General features: G+C 43.5%; 1 protein-coding gene across 1 annotated transcript in view; it reads left to right on the top strand.

Moving 5' to 3' along the window:
• PRKAG2 (protein kinase AMP-activated non-catalytic subunit gamma 2) overlaps positions 1 to 18,094 on the top strand; it is a 170,761-nt gene that overhangs the window by 14,755 nt on the left and 137,912 nt on the right. The window contains 1 exon segment of the mRNA XM_075728275.1: positions 10,512 to 10,791. Coding sequence (XP_075584390.1) covers positions 10,512 to 10,791 — 280 coding nt within the window.

Raw genomic sequence — 18,094 nt, 5'->3', positions numbered from 1 at the left:
CAGGAATCTCAGTCCTGAAGAAAAAAATATACCAAAGCTAATCTCACTCACATGTAGTATTACATTATATCATTTAATCACTTCCACTTTACCATTTATGAGGCCCTTGTTTTTCCTCTTACTGGTCTTGGGACTCTCTTTTGATGAGTGCTTGTCTTGGGGACAACTGGAAGAACACTTGAGTAGTTACCCCTTTTTGCAGCTTCAGTAAATACTGAGTTGTTTCCCCAGACTTGAGTCAAGTTCTGCTTATGGAAGTGCAGTTAACTTTGGAATAACCGTGCAACTGGGGCTTAACATCTGAAATGCTTTTTTAACTGACCTTTTTGATTGAGTGCGTAAGACCCAGAGTTTTTTCTAACATCATACCTGGAGCTCTGTTCAACACGTACAACAAACTGGTAAGAAACCACTGGCAGTGCCCAACTTCTGATAAGAAAGAGATCAACTAGCAAAATCCATTGCCACACATTTCATCCTAAATACCATTTTCGTCAATGTGAAGGGTGGGATCTTTGCTGCTAGTGAGTGATGGCTAGCATCAGACTGCAGTATTTTATTTAATTCTACCTAAATGTTTGCCAGTCCCTGCTGGTGCTACATGAAGAAGTTCCCAAGTTGCTGTTCACTTTCAAGTGAGATGGTTTTTCTTTGTTCAAGTTTTGAAATCACAGCGTAATGTGTAACTTTGTATATTAAAAGTCAGTATTTCATCAGTAGCATGGCTTTTGGATTCACCAGTCATGTTGGAGATCCAGCAATTCCTGAGGGATGTCCCTCTTCCTGCACTTAATTCTCTCTCACCTGGGCTATAGATCAAGGTAGAGAAGGTTCACAACCCGTCTTTCCAGTCTGACATTAATTTAATTCTCCTGTTCTTTGTGAAAGGCTTTTAGAAACGGAATTAACATTTTTCACATACATTCTCAGCACTTTACCATGCAAGTGTCTCTCAATCTCAACAATCCTCATTACACAGCGAGGAAACTCAAGTGCAGAATAATTTGTTCAGGTTCACATAGGAATTTTTTGGCAGCGGTGGGAATGTGACACACATTTCCTGAATCACTTCTCATTAACATGGCTGCTATTATAAGTGATGTATTCTTCATTCCTTTATGACTGATGGCAGGAAGGGGATAGGGATAGTTTTCACCTTCCTCTGCTGAAGATGGAGAATAATACTATTCTGAAGACTTGCGTAGAAGTTTTTGTCATGATGTGATGGAGGAAGGTAGCTCTTGTGCCTGTGGCAGGTATTCCAGCCCTTCTTATTGCCTGACAAAGTGCCTTAATACTTGTCCTGGTAGCCTTGTTTAAAACAACTGGTATTGCTGTTTGCCCCATACTCAAAAGCTAGGACTCTCCAGAAATGCCTCGAATGTTTTTTGCAGGGAGACCTTAGAGGATCATTAAATACAGCAGCATAGACAAGGATAAATGGGAGCTGAGAAGCAATTAGATTTACTGGATTTCTGTGGTCTGGGAAAAGACAGTGGAAGAGGGGCAGTTTAGAGGCCTGGAAAATCATGAATGATGTGGAACACCATTCGGAAAATAATTCTGGTACAGTGTGGCAGGGCAGCAGTCAGGGATGAGTGCCCCTCTGCACCCAAATGGCTCTATCAATTTTAGAGATCTTAGCACCTTGAATGCTTATAGATCCTTCTTCTAAAATGTAGGTTAAAAGATAAGGTGTGGAAATTACAGGAAACCAATAGCCATTGCTTTCAGTTGAAAGCCTGGGATTGTGAATGATTAGAGAGAAGAAAACGACACAAGAAGAAAATTGTCCATGGGGAGGCAGCTAGCATATTATAGATGGAGGAGGGAAGAGGAGGAAAAAGAGAAGTTTGAAGAATAATATTGATCCATTCCTTTATGAAAATAATAGAACTGTCATAAAATATAGAAGAAAGCTTGGAAAAGAAGTGTGCATTAAAATTTCTTTTCTCTACATGGGGAAAAAGCTGGTGCGATGTTTAACTTCGATGATAATGGTGACTTGTATTAATGACTGAAGTGTGTTTAAAGCAGAAGATACTAAAGCTAGACATTTTAAAATTAAATCCAAACAACTCTGATAAAACACCCTTGAATGAATGGGCACAGTTTTCTCTGACTGGTGCTGATTTTGAATAAATCTCAGAGCAGACATGAAGTTCCAAAAGACTGAAAAAAAAGCAATTACTATGTTAATATTTACAATGTTAGCAATTAGGATAATTTACAGGTTTGTCATTCTAACATTAGTCCTGGGCAAAACAATGAAATATCTAATGTTGGATAGTTAATGATGCTATTATAATGTCTCATTTGGATTGGAAACACTGGTAAACAGTTCTTATTGATCAAATGTGGGATTTTAAATGAATTATAAATTTGGTTTAAAAATGTCATAGTGTCAGTGTCATGTATTTAAAAAAGTAGCACAAGACATTTTGGTTTAAGAAACTGGAGTGATATGGAAAAAACATGGAGCCTATTAAATGAATAAAAACCTGGCTGATAAAATAAATTGAGACTCATCAGTGGGAAATGCTGTTTCTTGGGAGACAAAACATTCTGTTGCTATACTGTATCATACTTTATCAGTGACTTGAAAGAAATACAGACTCATTGCTGATACAATTTGTAATTCATACAAAAGTGGGGGAAGAGAGTGGTAAATTCTGAGCAGGAAACTCTCCAATGCAGAATGACCTGAATCACCTGAAATACATTTTGCAAACAGCCCTTTTAGTTTGGCCAAGCTGTGATCGGTTACACCTAGGAGCAGATACTGCAGACTTCATTTTTGGGGAAGCGTTTGACAAAGCTTTGATTAGAATTTGAGAATAGCTGTAGGTAATCAGTTGTACATGGATTCTGGATGTGACACGGTGGTTAATGGATTAGCTTGGTTTTGGGATGTGTGAACAAAGGAATAGGGTGGAAAGTAGAGGTTTGTTATGGCTGCATTTGGCACTGACTCGCAGTTCTGCTATCAGTAATGCAGGAAAGCGTTGATGAACTAGGATCAGAAAACATCCGAGGAGTGACTCCAGTATTGAAGGACTCTGAGGATTGCTTTGTCCTGCTTCTGGTCCCAGCATTGTTTTTGTTTTGTCCAGTGACTCATGGTAACTGCACGAGCAACTCCTGGAACAGGGAGGAGAAGCAAAAAATACACCATTTTTAGGCCCCCCCCTTCACTGGATCATAAATCTCCTTTTGATTTATTTTTTTCCCAGTCTTTCAATTATCCATTTCTTTACGAGCAGTGAAGTGGCCTCAGCAAGGAGCATGGGGAGTGTGTCCTGGATGGTGCCACAGCCTTGATATGGGGCACCTGCAGTGGATGCAGTGAGCCGCAGGGCTAGGACACCTGTGCCAACCACTGCACTGCTGTGTGCGTGGCTCCTTCCCATCCACTGCTTTAAAATAAAGGCGGTTAAGGGTTAGGAAGTGGACTGGGAGCCAGCCCTGCTTTCACCTTTCCTCAAGCCTGCTTCTGCCTTTGAGCAGCCCTGCTCGCTGTTGGAAACCTAACCCCCAGCCATCCATACAGCAATGCAGGGCGCTCAGAGCCTGCCAGAGCAGCCAGCCACATCCCATTGTATTTTAATTTGGGGAAGTGTCATTGTACTTTAGTTTTGGGAAGTGACATCTCTGATCCCGTAAAATATGTTGTCATCTCAATTGTTACTGCTCATGCAGAACCAAGGGAACTAATAGTGGTGAATGTGACCACATGGTGCCTGGGAGAGTAAGTCCTTCATTACCTTTCAGTCTAATGAAGTCAGCTCTTGTGTTTCTGTGAGCTCTTTTATTCCAGCAGAATGAGAGAATCATCCAATTAACTTTATCAAAGAGCTTTTTTATTGGGATTCAGTGGAAGGGCAGGAAAGAAGTGCAGATGCCTATCTGGTGTATCGTCTCTAATTGTGTTTACTGTCTCTGTCAAGGATGGTGGGAGGCGATTCCTTTTCTGTTACCTCGCAAAATTTTTTTTTAAGTGAAGAGGTGAAATAAAGGTCTAATAACTCACTGTTGTAAAAGCAAACAGAACTCAAATGCTCCATAAATGTCCTAACTGTTTAGAGTTGGAGAAAAAAGGAATGGAGCTCAGGAGCATTTAATAACTTTCTCTTAAATTCAGAAGCATTTGAAAGGCCGTTTAGCTTGAGCCCATTCATCAAATAATCCAGACAGATTATTTTTTCAGACTGTTCTGAAAAATGAATCTAAATTCACCAGAAACTGAACCAGAGCCAGAGATTTTTCAGGGAGGGCATCCTCTGGGGAAGGCTGTGTGCTCAAGAAAGGACCTGTTGCTGGAGCACCCTGGCAGGGGAGATGGCTGCAAAGAGGTGCTGTGACAGGGACACAGGCAGTGCCTGGGCTTTCCTGGCTCTGACACAGCCTCTGCGTGTTCGTGGTCAGGGTCTTCTCAGCACAGCTTGTTCATTTTTCTGGCCATGTCGCTTTGGCAGGATGATTCTCTTCCCTGCGGTTAAGTGGTCCTTAAATTCTAGGTTGGGAGCAGAAATGGCTTCTTAGAGACAATTTTATTTGGTAAAACAGAGGGGTCAGATTTTCAATGCAAAGCACAGGAAAGAAAATTACAACATTGGGAAAATTTCTGCCTGTGAGTGAGAAGAGGCAGGACTGAGATTGATGGTGTGTGGACGATGAGAGACTAGTTTGTGGTGACGTATGAATGGTGTGGTCTCTTAGCGCATTGCATTGGGGATTATCATATGGTAGTGATTAAATGTAGTGCACTTTAATCTTTCTTGTAAAATAAGACCAAGAATTGCAAGTCAGGTCAGAAAACAGTTGAAGGGGAAGATGGCAGGGTGGCATTGAAAGGAAGACTTGATGGGTGGAGGGACAGAACTGGTGGGGTTTCCCCAAGCTCAGTCCTTGGACTGATCTTTGCTAATAAGGCTGAGAAGAAAAATAGAAGCTAACCAAATTTGTTGATGATGAAAGGGAGGGGCGGGGGGCGGTTTGCCATAGCAAAGGACCTTGTCCAAAAAGACCTGGATGACCTTCAGGATGGATCATTCTTAACAGCACAAGATACAACGTTGTTCCCTTGGTATATGTCAACAATATCAGTAAATAAAAGAGGTCAGGGCCCGTTCTCTTGGCCCGGAGATGAAGGGCTTGGGCATAGTCCTGTTGCAGAGCCAGACTCTTGCACCTACTAGAGCACGGTAGCCGCGTGCGGCCTGAGCCTGGCCCTGGCTTTTGCTCTCCCCAAGCCCACGCAGCACCTGGGGAGTGCTTACGGCACAGACTAAATCCCCATCAGATGGTGAGTGAGCAGGGAAGTCATAAGGACAACTGCTTGATGGTTTGAGCCTGTGTCCAGCTGTTTCACTCACTGGTATGGGGTAGTCTGGGACTGGCAGTGGTTTATGTTGGGAATTTGTCATGTAGGAGTTTGTTGAAAATGAAGATGTGGGTCTGCTGGTCCATCACAGGATGGCTCTGAGCCATTAATGTGCATAGCTAGGAGAAAGGAAGAAGAGATTAGGAAGAAAGAAAGAAAGATTCTTGCATCCAGGTGAAATGACAGGGGAAGCTTTCAGGATGCTATTTCTTGCATTGAAATCTTCCAGAGCTGCCCAGCTTGGGGCAAGTGCCAAGCTATCACTGTACATTTCATTAAAAAAATTGAAAGTAAGTCTGCTTGATGCCAAGCTCTGTAAGACATATCTTGTTTTGTTGCTTTGTTGTCAACAGCGGCCAGTTCTGGATGTATTTTAGGAGCCTGCCTAAGATCATTTGGTATATTCAACAGAGCAAAGTCTCTCACTGGTCCCCAGCTGCGGATCTTTTTGTGCTCTGAAGCATGAAAACTGATAGTGTCTTACAGCATTTTAGGATATATTTGCTCAGTGCTATGCAAGATAACTGGTTTAGCCTTGAACAAGTGGAGTCAGTTGCTAGAAACAGCACACCTGATGTAGCACAGGGTTCTGCTTGGTTGCTTAACCTCAGCGGGGAGCCCATTGCTGTCGACTGAGGGTAGGGTTGCACCGGCACCATTACCGAGCTGCTAATTTAGTCCTGTTCCTGCTGCACTGTTCTCTGCAGACATACGGTCAGGAGCTGACGTTTCTCTCCAACAAGTTTTAAGGTTTAAGGAGTCCAAGGTTAGACATGGAGCTCCAAGATCCCTTACATGCTCTGCACAAAGCCAACACAGGGAATGTTTTGTTGTTGGTTGGTTGGTTTGTTTGTTTGTTTGGTTGTTTAATTAGGTGAACAGTCTTTATACTTAGAGGAAATTTTCAATTTGTTTGATTAGACCTTATTTGTGCATTGATTTGTATTGTACTTGCATTGTGTGTTGGGATTCATTATCTCCAAAAGACCAATTATCTGGTCAGGGTCAAGTGAGCCCTATCACCATGTGCATTTATTAGTTGTGCTTCATATTTCTGCCATTCTCACTTTACTGCTTTTCCTGGACTAACACAAACTGATGTACAAGGGTTGTTAATGTGAGAAACCAGGATGCAATACTTTTTTTTGCTGCTACAGCTGAGCTGGGGAATAGTTATCTTTCCAAAGCACATGTGGGAGTTTTGTGCCCACCTGCCTGTCATAGCTTCAGGAAATGAGCCCAAAAAGCATGAAGAACAGGCTGATGATCCATCTAGCTGTGTAACCTGCCTCCAGCACCACTGCTGGAGTTGTCGCACTGAGTCTGCATAGGATGGTGGGGTTTATTCCACAGCAGAGATTCTTCTGCATTCCCAGCTGAAGCATGAAAATTAACATTGCCTTGTGACTTTTATGTACGCTGTGATAAGTCTTGTTGCTGCTGATTTTATTCATAGAAGCGCCTAATCATCTTTTAAAATTCGCAATCCATTAGCCTCAAATAATATTCTAAGAAAGCAATCCTGTTGTAATTCCCAAAGCAAAATCACAGGTATTTATCCGCTTTAATGGGGAGTGTAACCTGTGTATAATTAACGTGTGGAGCAGCTGGGGAAGAATTTGATGTAGTAATTTCCTTTAATTTAGTAGCATGCACATGTGTATTTAGCAGCATGCCCCTGGTGCTCTGACGATTAACTAATTCATCTGCCTGGCACAATGGAGAGAAAGCAACTGGTTGTGATTGCAATAAATAAAAATATCCCGCTGCTTTTGCTTGGAATTTGAGAACAATTTGCTTTCATGTCTGAATTGTGCATACAAGGGAATACTGACATTATTTGACAAATTGTTGCTTGGCATTTTACATTTCTAGAATTGCTTTAGCGTGTGAGGACGCCATAGTCTTTTAAAAGTGTCTCCTATCAGTGTGTCGTTATAACCAAACAACCGTGCAAAAAAGATAACATTAAATATTAAGGGTGGGACCAGAATGACATCCTTCTCTTAGCTTTACAAATGTCATGGCTTGTCACTTTAGGAAAAATTGTAATGAAATTACCATCCTGGAAACAGTCCTAAATTACAGTACTAGTGGCACGTTTCTATTATGATTAAAAATGAACTTGAAAATGTTCTTACTCCCCACTTGCAGGCAGTAGATTTGGCAACAGACCCCTTTAAATTGCGATGCAAAAGGAGGTGCCGTTGCGCTACTTGGTTGTTTCCTGGACTATGTAGTTGTGGAGAGAACAACGTATAAGTAGTCTCAGATGATTTACAGATAATATTTTTGTAAAGTTAATGAGCTTTTATGAAAAAGCTACCACTTTGGGACTCTTTACCCATGACAAAAGTGCTATTTGTTTATTAATTTACTTATAGTGTAGTTATTATTCCAGGTCTTAGTCAAGGGATTGTGCCCTATTATTCTTGATGAATACTCCCTGGGAGACAGTCTGCGTGCCAGAGGACGTAGAGTGGGAATAAAGGAGATACGGTCCTCATGGCGGAATAGATGTGTAATACGAAATGAGTTTTCAAGATTGCACACAGAATCTGTGACAGAGCTGGGAGGCAAACCCGAGGCTCAGGCCACTGCATTAAGCTTGAAACGCTCTTTTTTTCTTCTCTGATGGGTACTGTCAGAGTGTTTGGCACCCAGTGCTTCAGTTAGAATTGATTTATCCTTTCCAGAAATTTCCCCTTGAGGGCAACTGCTCCTCTAATTCTTCTGCAAAAGGACAAGTATATTTTTGAGACATTTTTGTCCATTCTGTCAAAAATAAGTGTGCAGGTACATGTCATGGTTTAGCCCCAGCCAGCAACTAAGCACCACGCAGCCGCTCGCTCACTCCCCCTACCCCATGGGATGGGGGAGAGAATCGGAGGAGTAAGAGTGAGAAACACTCCTGGGTTGAGAGAAGAACAGTTTCATAATTGAAATAAAGTTAACCAGTAATAATAATAATAACAATATAATAATGATAATAATAATAACAATATACAAAGCAAGTGATGCACAATGCAATTGCTCACCACCCGCCAACCGATACCCAGACAGTTCCCGAGCAGCGATCGCTGTCCCCCGGCCAACCCCCCCAGTTTCTATACTGAGCATGACGTCATATGGTATGGAATAGCCCTTTGGGCAGTTTGGATCAACTATCCTGGCTGTGTCCCCTCCCAGCTTCTTGTGCACCTGGCAGAGCATGGGAAGCTGAAAAGTCCTTGACTTAGTGTAAACACTGCTTAGCAACAACTAAAACATCAGTGTGTTATCAACATTCTTCTCCTACTAAATCCAAACCACAGCACTATGCCAGCTACTAGGAAGAAAATTAACTCTATCCCAGCCGAAACCAGGACAGTACAAAAAGCGGTTGTGCATCTCTGTGCTGTGCAGAGGAGCACAGTGCAGAATTTGTTGGCTGTCCGGGACTGTGCCGTGCTGGCACATCTCCGTGCCCCTCCTAGTGACCCACGCTATTTGTGTTTATCTCTCAGACCAAGTCCCACTTGCCTTTTAGGTTAGAAACCTTCCCAAATGGGAGACCATGCTCTCTGCAGGCTCTTCTGCAATTCCTACGGAGCAGGACCCATTCCAGCTCTGTCCCATCCCAAGTGGAAAGAGGAGTTGGTCCAAAGTGCATATGTGGGAGACAGAAAGGATTATAAGAAATGGGATCCTGTGTTATGGAGGTAGCAGCTATTTAGCCATCATGCTGCCCATAAATATTTCTACAAGCTTTTTGGAGCTGTGGCTAAACGTTATTTTGAAAAGGGAGTTAATTGCATATGTGTTTTAAACTCAGCTGACCATTTTTAGCTGGATTCTTATACACAAACCTTTCACTGACCTGAAGGAGGGCGTGCGTACCTATGAGGCTTTCATTCATCTCTCTTTCTTCTAAGTCATCCCAATAAAAGATGATATTTTTCCCTACGATGACTCCCATGGCAACAACGCCCATACCTAACTAGGTACTGACTGACGCACACTGGGTGGCATCTGCGCAGGTAGAAGTTGCTGTCAGCTCCGTACCTCCCGGTTTGTGTTGTGTAATTGGGAAGAGAGGAGCAGGTGTGCCAAGGTCTTGAAAGTCAGTGGCACACCGTGCCCATGGGCACATACGCTGTGGCCTTTGCTTATGCGTTCCCTGGAGACCTGAAACCCACTGCTGCCTTTTGCCAGGAACAGAGCCCTTCATTCATGAGAAATGCCCCCAGCTAAAAAAGCAGCCTCGTACCCACAGAAGTACTTTGTGCATCCAGAAGGAAATAAACTCTACGTAAAGCCCAGGCACAAGCAAATCCCACAGGGGTTTTGGGTCAGCTTCTGTTAATTGTATGTGGGGAGAATTTAATCTTTGCTCCTTTTTTTTGTTTGTTTTTCTGCATTTTTATCCCCCCTCACTGGGTGAGACTGCACAGTGCAGTGCTGTGTTGTGCACAGATATTCATACTAGCTGGAAAGCCAGCACAGGTCCCAAAAGAGATACAGCTGTTAGGAAGGTCATACCCAAGCTTGGGGACGGGTAGTTAGCAGGAACTTTGTCACTCTAAAATGGGTCCTCTGTTTTGGGACTGGAGTTGCAATCCCACAGTTGTGGCTGTGGCCAGCATTGTAGAGACCTGTCAGGCGCCTGGGAACTTGTGCACTGTGCTGTGTCACATTGTGCGATGGAGATTTAAGTACTGTAGATGGGTGGTTAAATTCGGGAGGAAGACTTTGGGGAGCTGTGTTTCCTTAATGGCAATCATTCATTGCCTTAAATAAATTCATTGCCGGTCATCTTTCAGTTGTCCGGGGAAGAAAGAGGGATGTGTGGCAAATAAAAGTAGTAAAGAAAATCCTGCATTATATGTGTGAGAATAAAATGTTGAATTTTTTTTGTGAAATTCAGGGCATCTTTAAGAGCAAGGGGCAACATGGAGCCCAGAGAGGTGGGACACATGCATCTGCGTGTCAGTGCAGGCAGGTGCTGGGGAAGGTGAGGTCTGGCTGATCCAACAGCTGAATAAACAGGAGTTGACTGTGTTGAGACAAGTTCAGAGATCCTGATGGCCCAAGCTGAACTGAATTAATGGTGATTTTTCTTTTTTCTTCATTTTTCTCTCCTCCTTAGGTGGAAGAAAGCTACTCTGCTGGCAGTCCTTCAAAAGGCCTTTTCTCAAAAGGGCTCCAGAACCGACCCTCCAGCCCCGTTTCTGCCCCTGTGAGATCCAAACATAGCCCCGGCTCACCCAAAACAGTGTTCCCCTTCCCCTACCAGGAGTCTCCCCCACGCTCCCCACGCCGAATGAGCTTCAGTGGGATCTTCAGGTCCTCCTCCAAAGAGTCCTCCCCCAATTCTAACCCGTCTACCTCTCCTGGGGGCATCAAGTTTTTCTCCAGATCAAGAAAAAGTAAGAAATTGCTCATGTTATTTCAGGAAGATACACGGTACCTCTGGGCTTGGCCCATTCTTTACCTGCGGTAGTGAAGTAAGTGCAGATGAGGCATGTGCTAATTGTTCGTTATCGCTTTCACTGACCGTGTGTTTTGGGTTTCTGACATGCTGGCCGTTAGGGTATGACCTCTGCAGGGCCACCGACACCTATGCAGGGCTGAGGAGGGAAATCACGCTTCAAAGCTTTGCTTAGAAATCCTGCGTCCACATTAGTGGGAGTTTTCTGGGTGGTTTCACCGAGGCTGGTTGGATGTCAGCGCTGGGGCTGGAGAACAGCTGGAGACATTCGTGGGGTTTGTGGTGGAGGTGGGCACAGAAGGGACGTCATCTCGGGAGCTAAGGGAGGCTCGCTTCTGTAGACTCCATAGAGAATTTCAGTTGGTTTTTTAATTGATATTTCTTTGCCCTATTGTAGGCGGGGGAAGAGACTTTTACTGAATAGAAGTAAATGATATGTGTTTCTAATCAAATGACCATTAAGGGAGTGTTTCAGCTCCTCTGCTAGAATATGAAAGGCATCGTAGACGTCTATGGTTCAGAGCACTTGCCTGCTTTATATCAGGCACAAATTTTACTTCTTCAGCAGCCCATGGGCTAACATACCATTAGGACTCAGAAATCAGCAGGATTGAGAAAAGGCTTCAATTTTCAATCTTTCTTGGTGAATAAAGGCTCCCGGTGCTGGTCTACAAACCAAACCTGGTCTACCCAAGGGGTTAGTGGCTGTGGGACAGGGGAAAGAGAGGAATAATATCTTGCCACTGGGGGTGCTGGATTGTCAGACCACAGCAAGTTTTCCTTCTGTGAAAAGAAGAAATAACTCAACAATAAATTGTTGTTAGATCTTCTGTGACAACGTAGGTACAGAATTAGTGATGCACGTACATTTGGCTATACCTACATTTGGCTATATATTTTCTGCAATGTACTGATAAACTTTCAGTGACTTTTAAATAGTATAGTGGGACCTTCTTGTTTTTCTTCATTAGAATTTCCCTTAATAATGTTGGGTTTAATCAGAACAAGTAATTTCATAGTGACTTTTGTGCACAAGAACACAGCTATACAACCCCATATAGGATTTTTCTTTACGTTTATCAGAAGTTCTGCCGCAGCTTAATTGAAATGGCATCTTTTCCAGTCCTTGCCTCTCTCTAAAACACCTTCAGGAGACTGAAAGTAGGAGAGTCAGTGTTTCTGAAGGACTCCAAGTAGACTCCAAACATCATTTCTGTTCAAGGGCATTTGTTCTTCTCTTCTTAAAGTTCAAGTATGCTTTTTATGCTCCCCTCTTTTTCAAGCCTCACGATAATTAAAGTCCATTTAAGCTCTTTTTGCTAGTGCACATAGGTTTAAATATTGCATAGGCAATATGCCGCTGATTCAGTACACAGAGAAGGGCTTGCTGCTGCATGAATAAGAGCAATATACACTGCATAGCAAAGCCATCTTGTGACATTTTAATCAAGTTATCCATGCAAACAGCACTGTTTAAGTCCTAGCTAGGTACAACAGAATATTAAGTAAAGGAATCTTCTAGTAGTCAGCAAAATCCTTTTGATAAGGTCGCATCACTGTCACAGGAACAGGCTTGGAATGGGGCCATGCTATTTTTGAGCTAACAGAAGATACCCGTGACCCTGCTGCTCCAGAGAGGGCTGGAGGAATTGCGCTGGGCTTGGGTGTTTGTGGTCTTTTGTTCTTAAGGCAGGAGGGACAGCCTCTTGGAAAGGGCTTAATGGTTACAATTGGTGTTTAAATTGATAACCCTTCCCATTCTGCAGCTTTTTGCAAAACAGAGCGTTTCTTACCACATGCTTTCACATCGTTTAGCTCTCTTATGGGGAGACTAATACAGATACATACCCTTCTCTACCACATTAAAATAGGTTTTATTCAGAAAGTTCTAAACAGGGGTCGGTAATGAATTACACTTCTCACACCAGATATCTCAGACCTTTGCGCAGGTGCTGCGCTGAAGGGCTCTGAGAAGAGCTAAACCAGCACGTGGCTCCACGTTTCTGAAGGTACATAAATGCTTCACAGCTCAGAATTGTCACAGCCTATGTGATTAAAATCCCATTTTCTCAAGCAGCTTAGGATAGCTGTGTTAAAAGTGAATGGAACTTAGGTTGCTTTATCAGTTCTGAAACTGTGAGTACGTTGAAATCAGATGGACTTGCTGTGCTTGCCTGCCTTTACAGCCCTACTGGTGCTGGGTTAATAGTATTAAAATGAAAATTAACCATGTGCTGGGCTGCACTAGGAGGATCATCACCAGCAGGTCAAGGGAAGTCATCCTTCCCCTCTGCTCAGCTCTGGTGAGACCCATCTGCAGTGCTGGCTCCAGTTCTGGGCTCCCCAGTACAATAGAGACAGGGATGTACTGTTCCAGTGAAGGGCCACAATGTTGGTCAGGGGCTGGGGCACCTGGTGTAGGGGGAAGAAGAAGGAGGAGAAGACCTTTTTGCTGTCTTCAGTTCCCTAAGGGGGTTATGGAGAAGGCAGTGCCGGGCATCTCAGGGATGCCCAGCGAAAGGGCAGGAGGCGGCAAGGGAAACTCCAGGTAGGCCTAAGAAAAATGTTCTTGATGGGGGTGATACAGCAGCAGAGCAGGGGTCCAGAGAGGCTGTGAAATTGCTGCCTTTGCAGATTTTAATAAGTCAACTGGACAATTTAAAGTTGAAGCCCTGCTTTGAGCAGGGGTTGGGCCAGAGACCTCCAGAGGTCCCTGCCAGCCTCCTCTGTTCTGGGAAACTGCACTGGAGCCTTCCCTTCAGGTTAATAGCAAATCGGCACATTATCCAGGCAATCTGCAATTAAAAAGAAAGCACCAGGTAAAAGTTCACAGGGTTTGGGGGTTTTTTTGTCCCCTGCTTTACCTGAAATGAGTCCATGCTACACTGCTCTCCCTATCATCAAGGAGCAGTATGCGGGGGAAGTATATGCTGGTTTTGTTTTAAATAACATACCCCGTCTTCCCTGCGCTTCCTCCTCCCACGCATTGTTCAAAACACAGGCTAACCTGTTACTCCGCATATTCCTTGTTTTTCTTGGAAGCGACTTCTTCCTAGCTTGTTTTCATTTTAAAGGCTATGTGTGGTATTTGCAGCGCTTTCTTTCCCATGTAGTTGCTCTTTTCCCAGCTAAGTTATTTTGCTTTTTGAATATATGCAGTTTAGGAAGGGCATTAATGGTTAGGGTAGGACTATATTAAAACAGAAAGTGATTTGCAGACATGAGGCTTAAAACATTTTCCACTTGAGGCTGGGAGTTTAAAGCTTTTGCTCATTTTTAATATTGTATCACTTGTTTTGGCAATAGCCAAAAGCTCATCTTTGTGTCTTTTCCCTTTGGTTACCCCAGTTCAGCACCTGGTCATAACCTCACAGCTCTGATCTGACAAAAGATTTGCCTTGAAACAAAAAATACCTTCCCACAACATATACTTGGCTCCCAGCCACTTCAGGTATTTTGTAAGTACAGCTTCAAAACAGTAAACTGCTGGTTGGGGCTTCGTGTCCAGCATCCCACCTTTGAAAAGGCAACAAATCCACCTCAGGCCCCTCCTGGCAGAGGCTCTACAGGGACTTTTTTTGGGTGAGGTGTGTGCTTGGCCATCAGCACAGCCCCTTTGGTTCGGGAAGTTCGCCGCAGAAAAGTTCAAGACAGCTGTTTGCGTGCTGGGTTTCTGTACCAGTGCTTTGAAATTTAATTCTCAGCTTATTAATTTCTTTTTTGTCTGAGAATTTCTTTACAACAGCACTGGTAGACTGATAATTGAAAACTGAATATGGATTTGGGATGAATTAATCTTGGCTTTGAGGTGGTGCAGATGACTTGCTGATGCTGCTCCCCCACACTATGAAGCTTGGTAGATGCAGTCCCACCCAGTGCTGCCCACCTTACACCTCCCAAAGCCAGGCGCCTTCTGCAAGCAGAGACTTGGCTCTGTGAGATGTGGAGCTCAGTACCTGGGCTTTACCCATCAGCGTGGGCACATGACGGGCAACAAGGCTGGTGAAGGGTCTGGAGAACAAGTCTTATGAGGAGCGGCTGAGGGAACTGGGGTTGTTTAGCCTGGAGAAGAGGAGGCTGAGGGGAGACCTTATCGCTCTCTACAACTACCTGAAAGGAGGTTGTAGCGAGGTGGGTGTTGGGCTCTTCTCCCAAGTAGCTAGCGATAGGACGAGAGGAAATGGGCTCAAGCTGCGCCAGGGGAGGTTTAGGCTGGATATTAGGAAAAATGTCTTTACGGAAAGGGTGGTCAAGCATTGGAACAGGCTGCCCAGAGAGGTGGTGGAGTCCCCATCCCTGGAAGCGTTCAAAAAACGGGTAGATGTGGCACTCTGGGATATGGTTTAGTCTAGTCTACCCTTGATTGGTTTAGGTGGGCTTGGTAGTGTAGGTTAATGGTTGGACTGGATGATCTTAAAGGTCTTTTCCAACCTAGACGATTCTATGATTCTATGAGCAGCCGTGGAACATTGAGCAATTACATTTTAATTATTTCTAGATGCTTGGATACGTAAAAGTGAGTAAATTAGAGTGACCGGTAGCTAGCAGGAGGCTTTTACAGAGCTGACACTGATTTCCTAGATGTTTTTCAAGGACAACGGGAACAAAGGCTGAGTGAAGAGGTGCAAGTTGAAGTTTGAGGTGCTGTGAAAAATGACTTCAAATTTGGCATTGTGGAACCGCCTCCCAGTTTGTCTTAGGTTTGCTCAAAACTGCATGAACTGCTGTCATGAGGAACAACTTGGGACCTGGTGTTCTAAGATATTATTGAGTCTTGGCTGAGATGGGTGTGCATTTCTCTTGTGTACAAGTTTACGTGAGCAGGTATAATGCTAAGAGAAAAAAGTGGCACAAATTTACTCTCAGTAAAGCAAACCGAGGTGATCCAAAGTAAACGCAGGAGGACCACCTGCACTGGGGGAAAACACAATTCAGGTTATGCTTTTCCATGGTCTTGCATGAACTCTCCCTTCAGAGACAATACATATACAAACAAACAAGCAGAGCTTTATTTTACTGGGTGGAAATTAGGGAGCTACCCCTGCAGATAGGCTAAAATCAAGTACCCTGAATATTTTCTTAAAAGTACACAGCTGTATGAAATTTGAGTTGTTAAAATGTAGCTCTTTCCATGGGGCTGAATGCCCTGTTTGAAGGACAGCAGGGCATTTTCCAGTCCTGCTTCCCTTTCCAAAAACATCAGTTCAAGTAACAGCAATACTCATGACACACTGATGGTGCTGCCAGTTTTAACAGCAAAGGCAATCAATTAAAAGGTTTCCATTGACTTAAAGCTTTGGGTTGTGGGTGGGTGGGATCGAAAGATAAATTTAGCTCAGAATTAAAGGTTGTTTACAGAACTTTGAATCGAAAATTAGGCAGCTCTCAAATACCTTGAAGCTGGTGGTCAGGTTTGAATCACAGTGATTTTGCACTATATTTGAGGAAGGAAATGTTTTTCAGTGTAAAGTTTTAACTTTCTGCCTTCTCTTAGTAATTTTTCTCTTGCTGAAATTCAATACTATTAACTGTGGTGCCTAAAATAATCCATAAGGCAGGCTCCTAGTAATAAAGGACCAGATAGAATCTTTTAAGAATACTGCAAGATGCAATACAGAAAGTTTGTCATATATTTTATTAATTCTAATAATTTATTTTCTTGGAGAACATCTTGTGGTTAGACTATGCCCTCTGTAAGAAAAGCTTATGACTGTACTAGTTTTTACCCATAGATGGAGCAAGTAGCTCTCGTTTCCAATATCTCAGGGAAGAAATGGGGAAAATCCTGCAGGGTTTGATGTTGCCACATTCAGCTCTGCTCCCTGGAAGGCCTCCTGACTGTGACTGATCTGTGCTAAAGGTTTTCTTCAAGCTTTAAACTGAAATTCATTTACCCCCAAGATTTTCCTCCATATTCGTGACATTTAGGTAACAACTTGCAGTGGGGTTTAGTCTGAGACAGGCTGTTGTGGAGGATCGGCAGCCGGACGCAGGCATTTCATGCACTGTTGGCTCAAGCTATTTCCCACTGTTACTCTTTAGGAATACCTTCCCGTGACACTTGGCGCCATGTGACAGGATGTCCTCCCTCGTCCCAGCTGCTGGAGTCTATATTTGGATTTTTCTTTGCTAAATCAATAAATTCATCCCATAATCTTGGACCCTCGCAGCCTTTGGACCACAACTATAGAGAACTATCAATTATAACCTGCATTGGGATGCTGGATAGCTGAGGTCACTGTCATCTTCAGTTTTTCATCTGTGTTCACAGTTCCTCTGCCTTCTGAGTGGGCAGGAGGGTGGGATGCTGGAGGGAAAGGCCGTGGGGCAGCTTTGGTTTCTGGCTGTGACTACCCTCGCCATGCAGGACAAAGGTTGTGGAAAGACAGGGCTGCTCAGTCCAGGTTCACCTTGGGAGGGTGGCACAGGCTCTTCCCCATCATCCCATAAAACCTAGGAAAGGAGCAGAGCCATTTGTCTTGCTCTATTTTCCAGTACTGCTGTGCAAAACCATCTAATCATAATTTTTCAAGCTTGCTTTGCCTGCAGAGGCAGACAGGGGGACTGACACTGTTCATTTTGGTCTCATCTACACTAGAAACATTACTTTTTGCAGACAACATGTGTCAGCACGGCTGCAGCTGAGCTGGTGCCACACACAGCTTTGCATGGCCAAAGACAAGCCGCGTTCAGCATTGTTTCTCCTGCCAGTTACTGACATCTGCTGTCAGCACCAGATGATTTTTCTGGTTAAAGTATGCCCGTGGTGATTGGTCTTAGTTTATCTGGAGGTACCTTTCAATGCACTTCTCACTTCACCTTATTTTCCCATGGCCAGTGTTATCTCCATAGGTAGAGTACATCCAGTATGTTTTTTTTTTCTTTACCAATCTTTCTAGGCAAGAAGAATTTTTCGGACTATCTTAAAATTGCTAGCAATTTAGGTGCAATGATGCAAAAAAAAGGGAAGCTTTTCAGTCTCTAACTTTCATCTGTAAGGTATGGGACAAACCTGTGACCAGATTGATTCCCCTCTTCTATCTCTTTCCTGGGATTTAGGCTATGGAACATGCTATAAATGATCAGACTTTTAAGTAATAACCAAGTTATTATTTCTTGTGATGTATAGGCAAGACCTTAGTGCATGCAGGGGAAATAGAATCTACAGTTTGAACATCTCCAAAGGTCGATGATCCCTGGTGGCCTTTCACTGCTGGTCCCCTTTGTGTCCTTTGATAAGA

The sequence above is a fragment of the Pelecanus crispus genome, chromosome 2 (assembly GCF_030463565.1).
Source record: "Pelecanus crispus isolate bPelCri1 chromosome 2, bPelCri1.pri, whole genome shotgun sequence".
NCBI classification, from domain to species: domain Eukaryota; kingdom Metazoa; phylum Chordata; class Aves; order Pelecaniformes; family Pelecanidae; genus Pelecanus; species Pelecanus crispus.
This window is presented reverse-complemented; position numbering and strand designations above follow the sequence as displayed.